At 39.3% G+C, this 22,440-nt stretch overlaps 1 protein-coding gene across 1 annotated transcript in view; it reads right to left on the bottom strand.

Moving 5' to 3' along the window:
- LOC137969885 (kinesin-like protein KIF19) overlaps positions 1 to 22,440 on the bottom strand; it is a 39,773-nt gene that overhangs the window by 8,550 nt on the left and 8,783 nt on the right. The window contains exons 4-18 of the mRNA XM_068816287.1: positions 20,724 to 20,811; positions 20,168 to 20,304; positions 19,214 to 19,336; positions 18,012 to 18,104; positions 14,064 to 14,171; positions 12,959 to 13,037; positions 12,615 to 12,673; positions 11,282 to 11,404; positions 10,713 to 10,848; positions 9,516 to 9,600; positions 9,018 to 9,095; positions 6,671 to 7,281; positions 2,765 to 2,886; positions 2,131 to 2,188; positions 778 to 913 (exon numbers count right to left, since the gene is read on the bottom strand). Coding sequence (XP_068672388.1) covers positions 778 to 913; positions 2,131 to 2,188; positions 2,765 to 2,886; positions 6,671 to 7,281; positions 9,018 to 9,095; positions 9,516 to 9,600; positions 10,713 to 10,848; positions 11,282 to 11,404; positions 12,615 to 12,673; positions 12,959 to 13,037; positions 14,064 to 14,171; positions 18,012 to 18,104; positions 19,214 to 19,336; positions 20,168 to 20,304; positions 20,724 to 20,811 — 2,036 coding nt within the window. The remainder of the gene's footprint in view (positions 1 to 777; positions 914 to 2,130; positions 2,189 to 2,764; positions 2,887 to 6,670; positions 7,282 to 9,017; positions 9,096 to 9,515; positions 9,601 to 10,712; positions 10,849 to 11,281; positions 11,405 to 12,614; positions 12,674 to 12,958; positions 13,038 to 14,063; positions 14,172 to 18,011; positions 18,105 to 19,213; positions 19,337 to 20,167; positions 20,305 to 20,723; positions 20,812 to 22,440) is intronic.

Genomic DNA, 22,440 nt, shown 5'->3' with positions numbered 1-22,440 from the left:
TAAGCTATTTATTATCCAACTTTTTTGCACTACATTTTTAGCAAATGATTTGTAAACAACCGTGACCGTGTGACAGATCGCGGGGCAAGCAAGTATACAATAGGGCCGTTTATACGAGAGAAAATAAGCCGCGGCTAACTCTGGCCGCGGCTTACGTAAGCCGCGAAAGGAACTATTTATACAAGTATAAACTCGAAGGCCAGGATAAGCCGCGGCTTGAGAAAGCCGTGAACGTGGATTTTGTACCATTTATACGGGGTGTTCGCGGCTTACGTAAGCCGCGGCCAGAGTTAGCCGCGGCTTATTTTCTCTCGTATAAACGGCCCTAATAACTAAATGTACAATATCGTGGAATATTTGTACTCGTTTCGTGCGTTTTTTGTGCAATAAATAATACAGTTGAGATTTTGGGCCTTTTCTTGTAGGATTTCTTGACACGTTTGAGGCGTCTGCAACATGGAGACGATTTCATTGCAAATTCATCTTTTGTACAGTAAACTCTTTCTTATCGTAATAACCAAATTCTTCTAATATATAATATATAACCTGCCACCAAAATTAAACATTTTGGTGATTTTGGTGGTCGGTTAATCTTGGTATGAATGTCGTTTCAACTTTCCAGACGTTTCCGAGGAAAAACAAAAAAAAAATTACGAGATAATAGCCTTTCAGAGTTCATGAAGAAGGATAAGTTCAGCTTATCTCAAAAGAAGTTGTAACAAATGTGTCAACAGTTTATTAGGAGAATTCAGACACTTGTTTATTAGAATATCTTACCTGGAATCCGCAATAGAGACGTCGTCCGACATAGCAGCAACTGATGTAGCACGAGTTGTTTTTACTGGTGAGTTCTGTAGTGATACCATACGGGAGGGGGTTTCTTCACTCAGAGGGGACAGCTTGCTAAAGGTGACTGTAACAACGATCAACAAATAGAATTACCGAAGTGCCTCAGCAATCTACGCTCCGGTCTTCGACAGAGACGACAAGATTTTCGTGGCGCCAAGTTTACGACAGCAGTTGCGAAAAATGGTACATAAGCTCTATAGAAGCTACTTGTCAATAACGACGAAAGTGCATTTTTGTACTCCACTTGATGGCTAAGTGTACACTTAATGAGTAAAAATGTTCTCGGCAAAAAATCACCGTCGTGTCTAACCCTAGTCTCCTTCGCAGCCGTTATTAGGGTCGTCACGCAACGCTCCTCCCCACTAAGCGTTGCGTGACGACCCTAACAACGGCTGCGAAGGAGACTATTCTAACCCTAATTTCAGTCGCAAGATTTTACTGTCTAACGCCAGACGATTTTACTCGTCAATGGGGCCGGGCCAGTTTAGAGTGATTGATTTAATATATTGCGACAACAACATCGAATCATACAAGAGAGTTGGAGATCATATCATCGCAGTTAGAGCGGTTATCAGTCACACGCGCCCCTCAACGACTTTTTTTTCATTTTTCGAAACTAAATCTGGGTGGACGTCACTCTCAAATGTTTCCATGACAATAGTCCTCTTTCACTCGGCGGCAGTTGAATTCGTCATGGAAACATTTGATTGACGTCCACCAAAATTACTTTTGGAATAATGAAAAAAAATTCGTTGAGGGTCGCGTGTGACTGGTAACCGATGTAAGCAGAAGAAGATGAACCAGGGCAAGTTTAGGGCGCGTTCAATTGACCGTATTCCGGAATAGGAATACATGGAATAGAAGTTAGAAATCCTTCGTTTTTGCGGAGATTCATATTAATATTGTCAAACATCTGCTAAAATGCTATTTTTAAACATAGCTTTATTATCTGTGTTGCTGCAAAACGCCACACACAGTGTTTTAAATCATCGCTCCACGTATTCTTATTCCGGAATAGGGTTAATCGAACGCGCCCTTAAATTCAACTAGTGGACAGAACGAGTCTTGACCCATGGATCCCCGGCTCGTACAAGCTAACGCTCTTTGCATGCATTTCTGTACAAATGTAGTTGGCGTTTAGACTTTCGTGATGTTCATCAAAATTTAGCGTGAATCTAATCGAGTGCATTTCTAGACACGAGTGAATATACCACAAGTTCCAAAACTTTCAAAGCAACGTGGACCAGGAGGAATGCACTAAGGGCAAAAACGTTAACTTACATAGCCTCTCTCTTGCAATGGGCATCATCCTTCGATTTACACTAGCAAGAAGCGAGGCCTGAAAGTAAAAACCAATAACACTAAGAATCAGTCCACAGCTTTACGTCTCTACTTAAAGTAAATAGCTTCGCACCACACCCACTCTTATCCATCTTAGAAGTTCTGGAATATTTCTTTTGCAAACCTAGTAGACTCGGGGGTATAGTAGTAGCGGGGTACATGTGACATATCTCCAAGGGACTTGATTTGACAAATAACAGAGGAAGTCCCATTGTGCCACGGGAAAAGAAATTACCGATGACAGATCGGGGCAAAAATACAAATTCGGTGTCTTTTATGGGTGTACCAATCAACACTGTAATGTTTGACAAACCGTCTTCCAAATAAGGCGCTTATACCGTTGTTTCTAATAGTCTTGTAGGAACACTCGAAAGAGAGGCCTGGATGCTTTCCCAGTCCCACACTTCCCACATTGTGTCTCTCAGTCCACCCAGGTGTATAAGTGGGTACCAACAAGGTATTATTGGGGCTAACCCTGGAATAAATTAGCATCTCGTCCAGGTGGGAGTGGCAATAATTAAGTCGTTCATGCGACAGAAAGACTGTGTAAAACGCGGTAAAAAGAAGCACATACTTTTAGAAGATTACTAAAAGGAGCCTGTCTATTTTCTTCCGTACTTGATGTACTATCAGCTGACTGCTTGATGTAAACCTCATAAAGTGCGTTAAGTTCAGCGGGACATTGAACGCCTGAATCTATGAGAGAAAGGCACAGACATTGAGGAACCCGATTCCAAGTTGCTGTTTGGCTCCGTTTCAAGACGAATCTTTATTCATGAGGAACAATTCAAATGGGAATGAGTATACTGTACTCAAAAGTACACAACTCATCTTCGCTTGAATTGTTTCCTACGATGAATCCTTTTCCAAACTAAGGCAAAAAGCAACACAGATATGTGCAAAAATGCAAGTACTGTGATTAGATACACGCCGATTTCAGTAACCTTCATGAAGTGTCCCCATGCTATTCCCCTCAACTTAATCATCACTCATAGAGCGGTTTTCAATTGAGTGTCGAAAGTAATTCGATAATTACTTTGGTTTATGAGTACTTCACTCAGTGATTGGTTCAAAGTTCTCGCGCCAAGTTTTCCAACCAATCAGAAGTTTTGATTGGTTTACTGGATTGTCTCCGTCCTTTTTGATTGGCCAAAGTAATTACTTTGGTTTTGGTTTTACGACACCAGAAACCCATAAGGGTTGAAACGTGGAACGGCCCCTGTGTGCTGGGAAACAAGTTTCTGAATATTCAATTTGCTAAGTACCATATTTGGAACAACAAGAGAGAAACATTCAACTGATCAGTTCACAAGAACACCGTGACACAATACCACCAATGTTCTCGCGCGAAATTAACTGGAGCGAGGGGTTTCCAAATATGGTACTTAGCACTGAATATTCGGAAGCTGTGAACGCGCGTTACAGGTTTCAACCCTTATGGGTTTCTGACGACACTCAATTGAAACTCGCTCTATCTAGGTATACACACACAATTTAAGGTCACAGTGTCCCTCAAACGCTGCTAAACAAGTAAGGATAACCGGCTGCATTTATCCTAAGCTAAAAATAATGCTAACCTCTAACCTCACCTTACTGTTCGAAATAGTTAGCAAATGCTTAGACTTAAAGGGACACTTCAAGTTGGATATACAAATTGCGGGTGCATCCATTCAGGTGCATTTCTTGATATGATGATAAAGTGGTATAAAACATAAAAAGTTATACTCAGTTATGAACAGAACTCTTCCCTTTACGGACAGTCACGTCTTGGATTAAAAGAAATAACACGCACGTAGGTTATCATAAGCATCACCAGAATTCCATATCCCAGAACTGTCGATCGCTGTCATTTGACCCGAGCTTGTCTCATCAGTTTACAGTATGATCTAAAATTTAGAATACAGGTCCCGCCAATTACGGCCAATCAGATTGGGACTAGTAGCCGCACAAGGGATTGCTCGAGCTATAATCGCAAAATTGTCGATCGTGCACGTGCACGGAACGTAATGCCTATGTGAATTTCCCCCGCAAAAATCTAGCAGTAGAGGTTCTAAAAAAAGATAATACCGCGTAAAGCTGGTGGGCCGCATTCGAGACTTTTAGGTTATGAACTCCCGGCATCAGGACCCTTCCAAGTGTATCCATTCTTTATCTAAACCAGGTAGGACTGAAATGTCGCGAGTTGGCATACTCCAAGTGGCAATGAACAGGATGGGATTTTTCCGATTGAGCGAACAGGTCGTAACACATAACTCTGTTATCGGGCATTTCATTACCCACCTGTTTAAAGCCAGATTAGAATTTAGTCTTCATTGTGGCATTGTGGACAAAACTACACCGGATACGAGAGGACTCATACTTGGCCTTTAGCGGATTTCGAGGTAACAGTGATTATCTCTGGAGTTTTAAGCGACTGATATAAAGTTAAGTATATTCCGACTGAAAGACCAATAAGAAAATCTAAAGAGATTACTGGTACGCACAAAAATAAGACTAGCTTCATAAAGAATACAAATGATGTAATCGTGAAATCTAGTTAAAATGAATGAAGACTGAAATGTAAAAGTATGAAAAGAAATAATTAACAGTGGAACCCCGCGTTACGGCCACCTCGGTAATAAGGTCACCTCGTTATTACGGCAACTTTTTTTGGCCCGGCAAAACAGCCATACATTTTGTTATAGAAAACCCTCATTAATGCGGTCACCCGTTAATACCGCCAACGGCCACAATTTAAACAGAAGAATCCTTTATAATTTCACCCCGTTAATACGGTCACTGGCGCTAAATTTAGAAACCAAAACGCCTGTTACATGTCAATTTCATTGACCTCCGAAATTTACTACGGTAATAGAACAGCCGATTTACTAAATACAAAGTACTGTAAGAAACACTCCTCCCTGTTTCAACCTACAAACACTACTGTAACACCCACTCTGGCAAATTGTAATTTACAATTACTGTACGTACATTCTGGTTGTTTGTTAAAGAGAAAATTTGTTCTAGAAGTACGAATGCGATATGATGTCATTACGGCCTTTTGACCGTACACCGTTAATACGACCAATTTTTTCGGCCCATTGACGATCGTATTGACGAGGTTCCACTGTACGTCACTGCCCACGATTTAAGAAGCATCAAACCAGTTGATGATTACAAGCGACGCACAACGCAACCATACGCACAAGCAACATACGCAGATCGATCGATCATGCATTGGTACTTTTGAACGGAAAAATGACATAAATTAACATGTTAATGAGTATGCGCATTTTTTAGAAACTTAACATGAATTAACGACATGTTAATGGAGGATGCATTAACATGTCTCTTGCGCATGCGCTTGTGTCGCTTGTTAAAACCAGGAGCTCATCAAGGGGAATAATTTTTAGGAACAGGTTTTTCTCGCGAAAAGTATCACATTTTCCTTGACGCTGAAACGGTGAGATTTATGGGGAGTCAGGGCAGCGTAGCGACTTACAACCGCTCCTTCCACCTCTGTGAACCGGGTTCAACCCTCGGCCCCTCGGTCATATGTGGGCTGAGTTTCAGTCGATCTCAACCTGACTCCGAGGGTTTTTCTCCTGGTAATCCGGTTTTATTCCCTCATCAAAATTGACTCTCAGTCAATTACATCCGGCTGCGGGTGGGTACCCTCGATACGCATAACCTCGATTATCTTTCCTTTCATTGAAGTGAATGAATAAAGTTGCTATTATTATTATTATAGCTCTGTTTTGATTGGCTTTTACAACAGTGGGCGTGCTGAATCTCCTAAAGGAGGCGTTCCATAAATAAATCTACTCCTAGGCCAAGTATGGGAAACAGAGGCTCCAGGTTCCAGGTTCGCAAAGAGGCTTGAAAGACGATGCTTAAAGCGTTAGTCCTTCATCCGAACGAGGACCGTTGCTTTCACGAGGCGCTAACACTGGAAACATCACCTTTCTCATTTATTTCCCAAAAGTGGTTACTTTAATTTTATCAACTCAATTGATTTAACCAAATTTCCTTACTTCAGAATACACCCACCGGCGAAGAACCTCAACTAACCTTGATGGCTTTCAGTCTGATTTTTAAAGCACGAAAATGTCATCTAAATAAAATTAAATTAGACTACAAGTAGTGCCTTTCTGGATAGCCGAGAAGGAGGCAAAAAAATCCGAAAGCGCCAGGCGCGGCGTGACTGGAACCAAGAGTAAAAACGAAAAGAGAGGAGAATCCCCGAGCACCTCCCCCCACACTCCCCGCCCGTTTGCTCCATTTTGCGGCTTTCGCTCGGCTATTTTGCGTGCCCTCTCGACTCTGCTAGCAGTGTAAAAGAAATTTCTCATAAAGACTGAAAACGTCTCATGAACTTGGATTCGCCCGAATAAAGTGGTCGAAGTGGTTCGAAAACGGCGGCAACTCTCTCGTAACAGCTGCATAATGACTTCAACGAGCTCGTGCTTAATGTATTGCAAGACAAACTATGAGAACATACCGCTGATAACCGTCCTTTGCATCTGAATGATCTCATCACACAATCTCTGCCTGGACTCGTACTTGTTCATCTCCAAGTCCTTTTGCTGTAGCAAGTTCTCTCTGAGTAAAGAGTTCGATTGTAACTCCGCATTTGTGATTTCAAGTTCATGAACTTTACACAATAATCCCAAAATTTCTCGATTTTCTTCGCTGCTTATTTTCTTTGGCAAAAGTTCCTCCAGGGCTTCGACTTCCTTTCGCGTCTGTTGCAACTTTCCTTGCAGGTCAGCTTTCAGGTCAGATGTACGCTTTTCTTCCGTTATTAACGTACTTATTTCTTCGCGTGCAAAGACGACTTCTTCGGGTTCTGGGACTCCTGCGCCATTACTGTTGTCCAATTCTTCCTTCTTGTTCTTCTCCGTGTCCAAATCTTTGCTTTCAACGTCTTCTAAACTCTCTGCTTTCGACAAAGATGTGCTTCCCCGGTCGTTTTCGTTGAAGGCATTATCGTTGCCTGTCAACGAAAGATCGTTGTTGGTCTCCTTTTCTTCGCTTTCAGACTGATCACTCTTGTCTAGAAAGTTCCTTGTCGCATTTCGAATACCTCGACGGGCTTTTTCTTGTTCCCACCTTAAACAAAAAACTTACAATAAGGATTTCGATCGTGTACATCACACACAAATGCAGCTTAAAGTGCCCAACAAATTACAAAACCTGCTCAAATCTGTAGACTGTGACAACAGAAATGATCAGCTGAAGAGGAAGATGAATAGGAAGAACAAGACGAAATTAAAACAGATTAGAGTTCAGGTTCATCATATACGTTCTCAGATTTACTCATTTTTAACTTGGAAAAAATGGCAAAGCCATGTCCAAGTTATGCGCCGATCAAATCGAAACTTCAACTCCCCCCCCCCCCCACCGGGCAAACCCCGGGCATTTGACTATCTTCTGTGCCCGGGGAGTGGGGAATTTGACCTTTGCCTGCGTGGGGTGGGGAAAATTGAACCGAAAGAGCCAGGTTTTAAATAATTTTTTTTTTCGGGCGCCGAAGTCGCTAACAGCCATAAAACAAGTGTTTGGACGAGATAGAAGAGTTTAAAGGAAGAGATATATCTGTATAGCATTTGTGAGCGACTGGCTTACAAAACAGGTCTTGAAAAGTTGGGGACAGACAGACAAATCCGACGGCGTTGTGCTTCAAATTTCCAAACGCACAAAACCATTTAAACCACGAGGCCGTTTCAAGGCCGTCTTGCGCTTGGAAATCCAACGAAGCAAGCGCACTCGTTTTTGAAATATTACTCAATAATATGAGATTACCTCTAGTAATATTTATTATCATCAGTGTGAAGGGACGGCAAAATAATTGCAGGTTAGGGTCTGTGTCAAGTTACTATCCTCTAAACCTCACTGGGAGTTGTGATTGTTAATTAATATTCTCAATTTGTAGTATGCGCCATTTCGTCGTCATAGGTTTCATTTCCTGCGTGGAAAAGATATGCTACCTAATCTAGGTATGTCACGACACCAAACCAAACAAGATTTTTACTACAGTACTAAGAATAACTCAACACTAATCCTTTACAGCGACACTTTTATTGCTGAATTGTCAATGGCCAATGAATAAATGAAAACAACTTCGCTCCTAAGATCTCTTCTTCCGCTTCAGGGGAAGGGAACGGAAGAAAACTCTGGGAATGAGACTCCACATTTTCTCCTTTCATAATTCATTTTCCGAGTTCAGTGGCTCATAGCCACTTTGATTTCATAATCCATTGCTACTATTTGTATTTATGGACAGTCTGTAACTTACGAACATTTTTTGACTTGATAATGATGTTTAGCTGTTGCGAAAGGCTGTCGCTTCGTAGCATGCTTTTTCATCTCAAAATGTTTTTAAGAAATGTTTGATCACAATTTTTATAGTTAAATGCTTTTTTCCAAATCACCTGCTCTTCGTAGAGCCAAGTCACCATTAAAAAATATGATCTTTTTACTTTATCTTCTATTCGAAACTTCGATTCAAGCACGAAACAGCACAATTCGCAAACCGAGCCAGTATATTTTGTTTAGACAAATGCACGTGTAAACAATTTCCATCGCAAAAGAAAAACTTTCTTGATAACTGTCAATCGGACGATTTCTCAGGTTATGATTCCTAAAGCTCATTTCTATGCAGGAGTGGTTTCCCGTTTCCTGCACAGGAACGAAATTATACGGCTCTGGATCACACCAACTAAAGACGATTTTTCTCGCTGAGAGAGACATAAAAATCACCATAAAACACCAGCAAGAATGCAAGCACTACGTCAAAATGTACCCTTAATACAAAAACGCAAAAATAAAAAAGAAAGAAATCTTACTCGTCGATGACCAACATATTTCTGTTCATATCCAGAGAAATCTGCATAGCTGTGTCTTCCAGTTCAATGAGCTTCCGCCTGAGACAAAAAAGGAAAACTTTATCAACTCACGCGCACAATGCCTAACTTAAACACTCTTGATGGTATTAATTTCTTGAACCGGTAAGTTCGCGAACAAATTGTGTCTCAAAAAGCACTGCCAAATTTAACGGATTTCAAAAACTAGTTAAAATACTAGAAGATGGTTTTCATCCAAATTTGACCTGAAAAACCCAGGGCGCCTCTTTGACTTCAAAATCAAATGCAATGCTTGCGTACTAAACCACTACAAAAATTCCCCAAAACCCGGCTCAAGTCACTGACTACTGACTGACAAACGAAACGGTGGTAAAGGCGCCAGTGTATTGGTGAAAATAAGATTAGCTTCAGTCACTGCAACCACGTTCCCTAAGATCATCGCACGCAGTTAATGACAAGTAAACAAAATCACCATCTAACCTGATGTCCATTTGCTCTTTAAAAGTGCCGACAAGTTGATCTCGTAACCTGTTCATTTCCTCTGGATTCTTATCTTTGCGTTTCACTTTAAAATGGAAAAGAGATGCAATCAAAGAGCCCTTCGGAACTGCCAGTTTCGATACCAGCAGAAGCAGTTGTCCGTTTCACAATTAAGAGGAACACGTCCTTTGTTTTGGCTTGCACCCCTCTGGTCGCTAGAGCAAAACACTTTTCGTTCCTGGAGTGCTCGAGGGCCCATTTGACGTAGCTCTAGTACAATTTAATTACCATGTACACCACCCTTAGTTGCTTGCATCAATAAGGAAAACGGTGAATTAAGTTATACTTTTCGTGCAACTTGTCTCGCAATAACTTTGGCCATTGCAGGGTATGTTACACTGTAAAATGTTTCGTGCAACCTGTCCCGCCACAATGTCGCCAAAACATTGCAAGACAAGTTGCACGAAAAATTTCACAGTGTAACTGAGCCTTGGGTCTCCAACGTACAGTGCTACGATATTGCGGCGCAGAGAGAAACGAATACGGAGGTCAAGATAAATAGAGGATATTACATGGCCGCGCGGGGATACGAATTTTATCTTCGAGTGCTGAAAGTATCTCTCACGAGTGAGCGAAGCGCGCGAACGAGTGTGAGATACTTTCAGCACGATAAGATAAAATTCGTATCCCCGCGCGGCCATGTAATGTTCTGTTTATTATATAGATATTGATGAAATCTCTAGATTTAAAACAACTTGTTTTATTCATTTGCGAAATGATGAAAAAGTGTTCACCAACCACTAAAACACGAATGTTGTGTAACATGAAACAAGATATGAAAGTTATGAAAAACAAATCAAGATAATGTAAAATTTGCAATAAAAATGTTAATGTAGTAGAGAAGAATTATATTAAAGCACAAAAGTATCGTAGAATGAAGAGGAAGCTCGCGTTTTATTGGCTAATCGTGTTCGTTACCATGACGACAGCTATATCCTCATATGTGAAAGATAAAAATGATACGTTCACTGCGCGCGGTGAAGATATGATTTTTTAGTCAAGGAGAAATCCTGGTATTTCATCAGTATCTATGTAATAAGACATCATAATTCACTAAAACTCGTGTCTCCGTGCGCGTCTTTGTCTGCATCATAAGTCCATGCCATTTTATTATTATCAACCATTATCGATACTTACCCAAGTTTCCCTCACTTGAATCCCCCCCATGCTCGGATATTTTCAACTTTAGCCGAAAAATTTCTTTCCTTAAATCGGCAATGATGTTAGTGTACTGCGCGATGTGGTAGGAGACACTAAACTGATTTGGTTTGGTCTGCAGAAACAAAGGCAAATAGTTTACATAGTTACAATTAAAGTGGTCCTATTTCATGAACAAACTTGTCCTCTTTACGATGGTTTTCCAAGGATGGTATTCAGAACGATACCTTCAACGATGACAATAGCCCCAGTACAGCCGTCCCTTCTCATCAGAAAAACGATTTTTTTTCCAAGTGAAGGAACGGCTGTACACAGGCTACAATGACAACAAAAACTAGCATAATCAGGAGATGTACACTGTAATATTCATGATGACTCGTAGATGATTAGAAAAAAACCGAATGTTTTCACAAAGATCTCGATTACTAGTTCGGATTTTCTACCACTCTGCATTAATAGAGTCGTTGGGGCTTAGGCCACGAACGTAGGCTCAGCTGACAAATGGCAAACGAAAAGAGTTTGCCACCTCATACTGACAGGTTACTTACATTGGTTTTGATGTTCTTGGCCCTGTCAGCATACAACAGAGTGTTGCGAGTTTCCTCAAAGGAGCCACTTGCAGGGCTTGCATGTGCAATCATCACACTTCTGCAGTTACCACCCAACGAATCCTGTACAATGAAGAGAAAAAACAAAACGCGAGATATTTTAACAAGGGAGTGATTAGTCTAAGCCTTAGTGAACGTCCTAATGTTCTGAAAGTACATAAGTGGCTTGATCTCTGGTTGTCGGACATACATGTAGTTGTGGTCTCATTTGCCCAAAAAGGCCTTTCAGCATTCAGACAGGCCGACAAAAATGCTAGAAGGGTAACCAACAAGTCACTGTAAGGCAATGTCCTTAATAAACTGAATAAAATAAAGAATTTTTGTAGGATGCTCTTCAAGTTTCTCGAGCTCGGAAAACCCCTCGTACGGTCATTAGCTGGTTGCTATGAAGAGGTACTTCGCTGGTTGCCTATTACTAAATAATAAATATAATGAATTTTGTTTAATTGTCAAGTGTATGTAGAGCTAAGGCACTAACTGGGATGGGGAGAGGGGAGCCCTGTAAAGATATGAAATCAGATCAAATGATCACATATCAGATCACAGGTTGGTTTTTGAGGAGAGGAGCAAACTGTCCGGAGTACCCGGATAAGACCTCGTGATGCAGAGTAGAGAACCAACAAACTCAACCCACATATACATTGAGTCTGAGGATCGAACCTGGGTCACATTGGTGGGAGGAAAGTGCTCTCACCACCACTCCATCCCTTACTCTTTTCAAATAGTGTGTGGGTTCTTTAACGTCCCACAGGGATCTTATGAACATAGTCCTTATCCGAGAAGACTTGAAAGTCTAACCATTTGCGGATGTAAGTACAAAGGTAGTACTTTCTCCAAAGTTATTTTAAGACCCTATAATGTTGATCCGGCCGGGATCCGAACCCACGACCTCCCGCATGACAGCCCGATGCTTAGTATTTAAACGTGATCCGTGATCCGAAAATTATAGATATCAAAACTTACCATTTCGAAAATTTTAGCCAGAAAAAAGGCTCCCGAAAATTCTAGGTGACCTTTTTAGGGGAAAAATCCGTTTAAAATGGGCAATTATACCATTTTTCAGATGTTCGAAAATCCTGGGACAGGCAGGCAAGCAAGAAATTTTACAACAAATTTTCCGAAAATTCTAGATCTCAAATCGTCTTCCGAACAGATATTTCCCGAAAATTGACTTGGGTGCCCCTGGCTGGTGATTTACTTTTTTTTAAACTATGATTTGACAATCATTCTTTTAAAATTTTCAATGCATGGATTCAAAAAGAGACTTTCTTACCTTCAACAGCCTGGTCAATTTGCTGTCTCTGTAGTTAACATAATGGCCGCGATTTTCACCTGGAGAAAAAACAGTAAAACATACTAAACAGGCCAGGCAGGAAGATACATGTAAACGTTGTATTCAGATTGCATATGGGAACTTTTTTGCCTCTCCCACAATTTTGAAAGAAACACTGAAGAGAGGTTAAAATTAAAGTTTTGACAGCCTTCAATTGCAAAACCTTAACCCCCAGTGTAAATGAACACATCGATTATTGCTGTCTTTTAACCGGAAAAGTGAGAGAAAAGAAGCAGACTAAAATCAGACTTCTAAGTCTAACTTAAGATATTAGTATCACTCACTCAGTGCATTGATGCAATTTCCAAGCGCAAGCAGAGATCTGTTGATGTGAGCTCCTTCTATCATTCGCTTGCCACGATTCTGCAAGGAAAAAAGGTTCTCTAATGAAATTAATTAATTATTTGTCATTAATGCATGGGTTTCAAACAGAAAAACTTGCAAGTGACTTTTGATTTAACTATTCTATCAAATGACAATTCTGTGGTTTGGAAAATAAACAGACCTGAAATCGTAAAAGGTGGTGATAGAAAACTCTTTCCGTTTTTTTGGTTTATTTGTCAATGTTCAGCCGAAGTGTTACCTTGCAGCATGTCTCAGAGGTTTTTCCTGAGCTGCAAGAAGAGAGCCGTGAAGGGGCGAAGACGAGTTGCAAAGCTGCGACTCATCTTCGCCGCCTTACGGGTCTCTCGCTGCTCAAGAAAAACCTGTGGGACCAAGGTACCGAAGTACAGCAGCTGGCTTCTCCAATAATAAGTGAGGGTAATCTGCAAAAGGTTTGGTTAACAGGGTTGGTGTCAGAGCACTCCACTTGCACCAAATTCAGTGTACACTAAGGCTCAATTATGTGGGTTGAGTTTGTTGGTTTTCTTTTCTGCTCCAAGAAGGTTTTCTCCACTTGTACGACTCCAATTTTCTTCTCTCATAACGAAAACCAACAAATAATATTATCTTTGACTCCACTCCGAATTATTTTCAATGATTTTACTTCATTTGATTTACAGTCTCGCCAATTACTAGAAGCTTGATAAGCTAATTGGGACTTAAAGTGATTATTCCATGTAATGTCATAATTTATTTTAATCATTCAGGCTGGACTAGTTTTTTTGCCTTACAATATCCTTGAATGCAATCTGCATAATTTTTGTGGAAGTTATGCACACTTTATTGCCTAAAACGTAAACATAACCAAAATGCAACATAAACCATTTCCTGGAATTACACATTAGACGTCGGATTTTACTCTGTCTAATTCCAGGTGATTAAACTCGTCAATGTGGGCTGAATCAGGGCTAAAGGAGTGAAGGTCACCAGCAGTTTGCATAAACACAATCATTGTTAGGTGTGTTGAAAATAACTGGATTAAAATCGAAGGCAACAACTGCAAACCTTTGTCTGTGAAGCTCTCTCTGATCCAGCCAAATCAATCATAAACAACTTTCCAACTCTAAATTCCTCAATTGTATTTTTCACACGACTCTTCTGAGTAACAGTCACCTGTTGCAGAAATAACAAGACAGTGTACTAGTTGTTCGCATGAGTATAGTAAAAGACACTGCAAGAGAAATGAAAAGAGATTGCTACTAATTGTAAGTTCAGCAGTACCCAACAAAGATTTCCTGAAATATCAGAGTCTGTTCTGATGGAACATTGCCTAAAAGTTCTGAAATTCTTGCCTGGGAATTCATCCCTACACTGTTGGACGTTTGTTGAAAACAACCAAGTAAGTGACTGAAAGATACGCTAAAAAATTTGCAAAAATTCTCAGAAATACATATTCCCTTAAGCATAAGTTTTTTTACGTACCCTTAAATTCTTTAAACTTTTGTTCACGTTGTTTTTGAAAATTTGGCAATCAAAAAGATCAGGAAGTAATAGTTTGTTGGGAAGTTTGAGGGTGGTAACTGTCAGCTACTAGTACCCTTTTCCAGACAGAAGATTACTTTTCCCCTTGCTCGAAAATTTTCCAGCCACAAAAATCCAAAAACACCATTTTCTTCTAGCTGATAAAAACATTTGTCTATGCAATCTTCATCTATTGCAAAGAACATAATAAACATCATCCCTCTCAGGCTGCAAGTTGAAATTTGTTGTTGTCTGCCTCCTAAAAGTTAGACAAAGAGCCACACTACCACTAAAAACGTTTCTGGAAATTACTGGAAAAAACCAATTCAAATGACAGTGCTTCAACTTTGCATGATCAATTAGTCAGTTTTGGGTTTGTTATGAGCATGCAACCCAACTGAAATTAAACTTTACTACTTTTGGTTATCTTTGGGGCCAGTCAGAAGTAAATTGCCATAAATTATTATAAGAATAATAAATCCCCTTTTTGTTCAAGGCAACAGCTGCGTCAAATTATTTACATTAAACAAGAATACACACTTCCAGTGCACAAAATTAAAAAAAAAAATTCCAGGTTGTCCCTGTTTCAATAGCCGGGCAACTAAACCCGTAAGTGTGGTTGCCTTGATAAATGTTTGGTTGTCCATTAGGAAACCCCCTACCATTAAATGCATACGTGTGTAGGATGCAATCACATGGCATTGGAACTCAAGTATCCCATAGTTCGTGTGAAAGTGTGCACCTGTGTCTTTTTTGTTGCATTTTTCAAGATCCATCGCCAGCTACATCTTCTATCTAACAATTTTTCATAAATCCACAGTTACTCAAATCACGTGAAAATGCTCAACTGTGGCAAATTCATTATTAGTCGGGCGACCGACTCTAGGTTTACCAGTGTATTTCTTCGCAAATGTCCGTCACGTGCAATGGGCAATACCGCAGATATGCAGTGAAGGCTCGATGTTCATTCCTGTTCATTTTTATTTCACTTCGATAACCTTAGAAGGGATTCCCTGTGATGGTAGGCATACATTACAGGTATGGCAGAAGCGAGTTCAATGTTAGGTCCAATACGCTCAAACCACTTACAAACGCACAGACTGTTTGTGGTAGACCCACATCAAAACACGAAAATGAGCGTGCATTTCGAAAGGGGTCATTCCGCGAACTCAAATATCTCAAATCTTACAAGTTCTAAAGAGATCAGTTGAACAGTCATTGAGTACAAAATATGTGCAACCTATTACTAGCAATGACAGAAGTACAGTAAGGAACTTTAATCGAAATTTTGACGCTGGAGTTTGATAATCAGCATAATGGCACGGAGGACAACAACGACAACAAGAAAGCCGTCACTTACCGAAGCGAAGATGCAAGTAAATTCTCTAATTTTAGGACTGTCATGATCATTATTTCATATGTTTTGTACAATGTATCAAGTGGATTATCAGTTCTATCAATTTCTCTTTGGACTGCATTAGTTTTCTGTGTAATCATGTACGTTCGCATGTTGTACGAGGGACACTGAAAAACGCAAACTGCAGACCGTCTGTAAAATGAAAATTCGGTTAGCCTGAATTAGGCCTAAATAACGTTCGGTTAGCCTGATTAGGCCTAAATAACATTCAGGTTAGCCTGTTTACGGTTAGCTCTGAATAACAGTGAAGGTAACACCATATTTTACCCCTGGTCTGCAAGGTCTGCACAGTCTGCGTTTTGGCGTGACTGTGTATACGATTGCGTTACCAACACGAGCAATATTAGCTAATGTTGAATGTCCTGGGAAAATGTGATGTATTAGGGGAGGCAATGCAGCCATTTGTACATCATCAGCGTGATGGCGTAGTGAAAATAAAATATAGAGAGGACTTGAGATTTTTTGTTATGCTAGATTTGTGTATTGTAATCATAACCGTGTTGTATGTGAATGCCATGTGGCGAGATGTCGTGATCGCGAACCAAGTAGGATTCCTAGAACTATTCCTGTGAAGAAGCTGAAACGTCTGTCGCAGAAAAGCAGAAACCTGAGGGTATTTGTGTGGAAAAAGATTTTTAAGATTACTCCTTTGTCGTCAAAACTTCATGGTTACATCAGTTGCAGGCTGAGTAGTCAAATGAAAGGAAGGCGAATAATTGCCAGTCTCGGTTCTTTTGAAAAAATGTGGAAAAAGCCAGCTTCTATTCGACGAAAATTTCGTCAAACAGTACGTTTGACTTGCTTTGGAAAACACACTGGAACACGAAAACGCGTAAATCTGAAGAAATATCAAGTGTTGTACACATGCTGTGGACCAATGAATAATATTGATTCAACCTTGACAGTAAAGGCACCATATAGTCAAGGTGATATTACAGTAGCTTGCAGTATGTGGTGCGAATTTTGGGCAACAATGCGTTGCTATGAGTTTGTGTGCTTTGATTTATAATAATATCAAAGGAATTAATTCATGTAATGACCTGGTACAAGTTATTGAAATGAGAAATGAATTGTATTCTACACTGTCACAATGTACAGGGCAAGTGTATTTAATTCAAATAGAACTACCAGCTATGATTGCTATGTCTGAGAAAAATTACCATCTTAATTGTAGTGAAAGCTACACAGGTAACAGTGATTCAATAATTGAGGGATATCAGTACAGTATACCTATAGACAGTACATTTGAATCACTCTTGTCACAAAATTATTCTTCGTTTACTCTGACAATAGGATGTATTGGTGTTAGTATCTATCATATAGATAATGGGAGTTATAAGATTTTTGATTCTCATGCAAGAGATAAATATGGTAGAAGCCATCCCCATGGTACATGTGTATACTATTAGAAGTACCATCCATTCAGGGCTTAGTACAGTATTTCCAGGCTATACACTCACTCGGTGACAATTATGAACTCAGAGGGCTGCAGATTAGTACATTATATGAAATAACTGCAGTGAAAAGTGTTAGAGAACAATGCAACTGCACTTGTAAACAATGCTGTGCTGTAGGGCGTTACACAATGTGTTACTCAACAGCAAAGTCTTGTAGTTATTGGAAATCCGAAACGTTATGTTGCGTAGCTCACCAAGGAAACCAATTCTATCATCACCTGAGCATCAACAGACACCTCACAAGTGCAGATTTACCCAAGAGTCTGGATATTTGTGGAGTTGATGGTAGTAATGGTAATGAATTTATGGTAATGAATTTGTATAGCACATTTTCTATTGGCATATTCAAATGCTCTTTACAAGCAAGTGATCTATGGGTGAGATCGTACATCAAGTTAGCAATGTTTTCATGTTGAAATGCATGTTGTTTTTTGCCAGTGTGTTTACAAATTTCGTGATCTTTCTTTGAGACATGCACATCTTTCCATGTATTACACATATTTTTTTAGTACTACTACACAACGCTCATGATCCTTAGCAGCACACGTGTGGCCACAGCCCGACTTACGATCCTAGATCGTCTTGTTGTTAACTACAACGTACATGTACACTACTCACCTGGAGAATGGCATGGGACCTTGACGATGTTTTATTGGCAGCTGTTGGCTCTGATGTTCTTTGTTTATTTCCCATCACAAGCAAATCCATCACCTGCGGCGCCAAAAAAAGAAAAAAAATGATTGTAACTAAAGTGGCAGTAGTCACTGTGAGTAGGTGTTCGGGGAACTGGTGATATTTCAGGGGTGCATGCAAAAGGAGTTTAAACTGCATTCGGAGTTCTTGGGATAGAGAGGAGCCACCGACAAGTAAAAGACTCAGGCTATTGTCAAATCATGCTGGAAAAATCTGGTAAGTTTGGACTGTACAATTTCACAGCTTGTGAACGTGAGAATAAACAACTTCAACAAGACATGTGGTCGGAATTAGCAGGGACTATCACTATTTACAAGGTCAACCAATGAGCTGCTCAGCACAGTAAGACTTAAAATTAATAAGGGATTATGCCTGCAGAAAGGACCTCAATGTATGAACCATGATCATAACAGTCACATCTCTCCACTCAAAGCAGTCATGTGTGGTTTCGCACTCTAGCTACATGTAGTTAAATCACTGGTAAAGATTAATCCCTGTTGCTGGTAACTGAATATAATTATGTATTTTGGAAACTGATAACTTTATTTTGTGGTTCGAGTAAAAATTATACAAATAAAAAAATATATTATGACAAAACACTAACTTCTCAGGACTGTTTATATACCAGTATAAGTCAGTAAAAACATTATTTTGTAACGATGGAATTATTTTGTTTTGTTTAAACTACACTGTTCCGTACAAACGAAAACCGGAATCTTCATAACAAATCACTTCTATTTACAAAGCAACACAAATGACGTTTCCAACATACAGTAAAGCTCTGGTTAGCATTAGGGGGCCTCTTCTTGTTATCAATGAAGTGGTAGGTGCATGAAATAAACAAGCATGCCAGGTCAGGTGCACAAAATTAATATGCATGTCAGGTCAGGTACACAAAATAAATATGCATGTCAGGTCGCATACATGTACAACTGTACATCACATTCTCATTTAAAACAAATTACATTGTGTACTGTTTCCAGATCCTGTTGACATCACATTCTCATTTAAAACAAATTACATTGTGTACTGTTTCCAGATCCTGTTGACAGAGCCATTTTTCAAGAACAAGATTTCATGCTGCCTAGTACTGTGAATGGCTAATTTAAGAGCAAACCTTACATTACCTCACTGGTTTTCTTTGCTTGAACTTCAGAGATGCCAGCAACAACCACACCTTTGCTGTCTTCCCGCAACTCAAGAAATCCAGAAGAGGGATTTAACAAATCTCGAATCATTTCATTGTAGATCTGCAAAAAAAAGACCAATATAGTTACTATAGTGATTTAAATTATTCAGAAAAACATGGCCATGATGGCCAATTTATACTGTACCATATCACCTCTGAGGAACAAGACAGGAAAGGGGATCAAGTGATTCAATGAACAATTTGCATTAAAGAAGAGGGAATTCAGGCACAAAAACATAATTATGACCCATGCTCAACGTTTCAATAAATAAATAAATGAACCTGGTATTAAAGCAGTTTTCTGTTGAGTGTCGAAGGCAATAAGCTAATTATTTTAATACCAGGTACATTTAGTTATTTATTGAAACATTTTGGTTTTACGACACTCAATTGAAACTCGCTCTATGAATCACTATTTTGTTAGCTAAATTAACCCATTGACTCCTAAGTGTGAGACTAAAATATTAATTAGATTTTACTCTGTCTAATGCCAGACAATTTTACTCGTCAATGGGGCAAGGTACAGGAGTCAATGGGTTAACCAATCTGCCTTGGGGTAACTAATGAACTCTAGCTAGTATCTCCTTAGGTGTAAAACTAACATTAGTTTGATCTTGAAAAACAAAGGATGATTTGATTTATTATAAGAATATTATTAGTGCTTTGCATTAAACTTAATACTCAACAAACATTAAGCATTTCAAAACGCATGCCTGCGAAGTGAATGGGTTAACAAGTCAAAAACTACATGCATGTCCCCTCCGTTAACCAAATTGACCCTTAAGAGTGCGACTTAACAGATTATACCTGTCTAATGCGAGAAAATTTTACTTGACATCAACTGGGGGCATCCTGTGGCAATTCTGAGGAGTGAATGCATGCATAGACTTACCTCCAAATAAGACATTGACACTTTATATTTAATATCCTCTTTGGTTTTGTCCATTTCACAGAATAAATCATTTAAGGTGAGAGCCATGATCCCAGGTTCCCTATCTGTACCTAACATGGTAAAGGTCTTTCCAGCTCCTAAAAAACAAATCATATACAGTGTACATGTACAGATAAAAATATGCACAAAATTAATAACAATAATTTATCACTGCAAGTATGCAATTTTTTCAGTGAACCTATTTTCAACCAGTTATACTTTTTTACATTATGTACCAATCAGGCTTCAAGCAAATCAGGCAATCAGGCTGACAGTATTTCAAACCAGAAATTATGCAGTTATCCACTGGATGAAGGTTGTCAAAAATAACCTAATGCCAACACAGACCCTCTACTTTGTTGTCTCTGCTAGATTCTAATTAAACAGCCTGTAAACTTTCTAAGGTGCTCACTTAACTAAAATAATGTACCACCTTCTTTTAAAAGACAGGTGCCTATTGCAAACTGTCTAAAATATCATTTCTCCAGTACTTTTAATTAGAAATTAAATGACTCACCAGTCGCTCCATAGGCAAACACAGTTGCATTGTAGCCTGTGATGATGCTCTCTATCAGAGGTTTCGCCACTTTTGTGTACACATCAGCCTATGGAATGATATATATAATGATAACAATAATTTACAGGCCCAGGGTTCACATTCTTCCCACTACATGTACTTCTCAAAAGTCAAACCCTTCAGCTTTTATACAGTATATTCATCCAACAATTTGAAGGGAATGTCTTATTAGAAAAATGAACTTTACAACACTGTTTAATGTAATAGCAATGTTAAGGTACCAAATGAAACACCAATGTGATAGAAGAGGTTGCCATGACAATTAAAGGGTCATCTGGAAATGACCTATAATTAATATCTCAAAAGCGAACTCATTGACTCCCATTTTTTATTTCTGGAAAGTAATTAGCAGGCAAACATAAGACTCTCTGCAAAGCTAAAAACATTCTCTGGTCAGGAGTGGATACAGAGCCACCTTAAAATGTTCCAATATTATAATTGTGAAGGAGCAGGGTGAGAGGAAATTCAATGAATCAGCTTGCCCATCTTACTGGCCCAAGTCTCTGAGGAGCTAGCCCCAAATGGCTTTAATTTGAATTCCAAACACTCCTCAAGGCTGCTGCCTAAGAAAATTTTCCGGGAGCCCTTCAGACTTCCAACATGAAAAGTTAGTAGCCCAAGTCATTTTTTCAAGAGCCCAGAATTAATTAATTCCAGCTGGGATCATATTTACAAGAAAGTGAGGATGAATCAAGTAAAGTGCCCCTTTGGGCTACTTGTTTAGAAATTTGGTTGCCCGCGCTCGCAAATAAGGAGCCCCAGGCGACCGGGCAACCGTTTAGGCAGCAACCTTGCTCCTTCATAATTCATGAGCATGCCACCCATCAGGTCACCAATTAACAAAACGTCATGTGCATGAGCTTCAAAACTGATAAAACACTACTCATTGGAATTCTCTATATAAAGCACACTAATAAGGCAATAGCTTGTTTTTCTTGTACTGTATGCTCCTCTCACAATCTGAATCTAAATTGTTCGGTCTCCCCAATTTTATACAGTGGATTATGTTTTTGAGGCTGTTAAAAAAACTCCCAGCATGTGTTTTATCAAGTCTAAAAACACTCAGCGTTTTAAACCTGAAAAAACATTGCTGCTCATTTTTTAAACATTCTTTTCAACACAAATACATGTATCCGTGGCATGCTACACATGGTCAAAAAATTATTGTTCAACTTTTGAAGATCATCCGTCGAAAATAACCAAAATAATATGACTAAAAGCCTCCTGCGTAGTAAAGGCAAATAAGTTTCTAAAAGATTTCTCGATAAAGACAAGGATATCATCCTAAAATCAAGGAGAAATCCAAAGAGTTATTCAATGTTAACTATTGGACAGTTTGCAAGATAGGATATTTCATTGCGATGTACATGTATGTATTATTTGATGAGAGAAAGGTTTTGAACAAACCTTTAAAGCTCAAATCATGGACTTTTGAGAGTTCGCTAACACTCTTCTTCTCCTCAAAGCATTTTTTACACCAAATTTGTATTCTTCCTATAAATCTTCTTAAAGATTTGGCCAAGTGAAAACTGGAAGTTTTGGGTGGTTTGCCCAGTCCAGACCCGATTGTCGCCATATTGGCTACAGCCAACTAAAAATATGATTTTAAAAGGATGACTTCAGGCCCATGAAAAAAAAAATGTATTCTTTCACTTTC

The sequence above is a fragment of the Montipora foliosa genome, chromosome 9 (genome assembly GCF_036669935.1).
Source record: "Montipora foliosa isolate CH-2021 chromosome 9, ASM3666993v2, whole genome shotgun sequence".
NCBI lineage: Eukaryota > Metazoa > Cnidaria > Anthozoa > Scleractinia > Acroporidae > Montipora > Montipora foliosa.
This window is presented reverse-complemented; position numbering and strand designations above follow the sequence as displayed.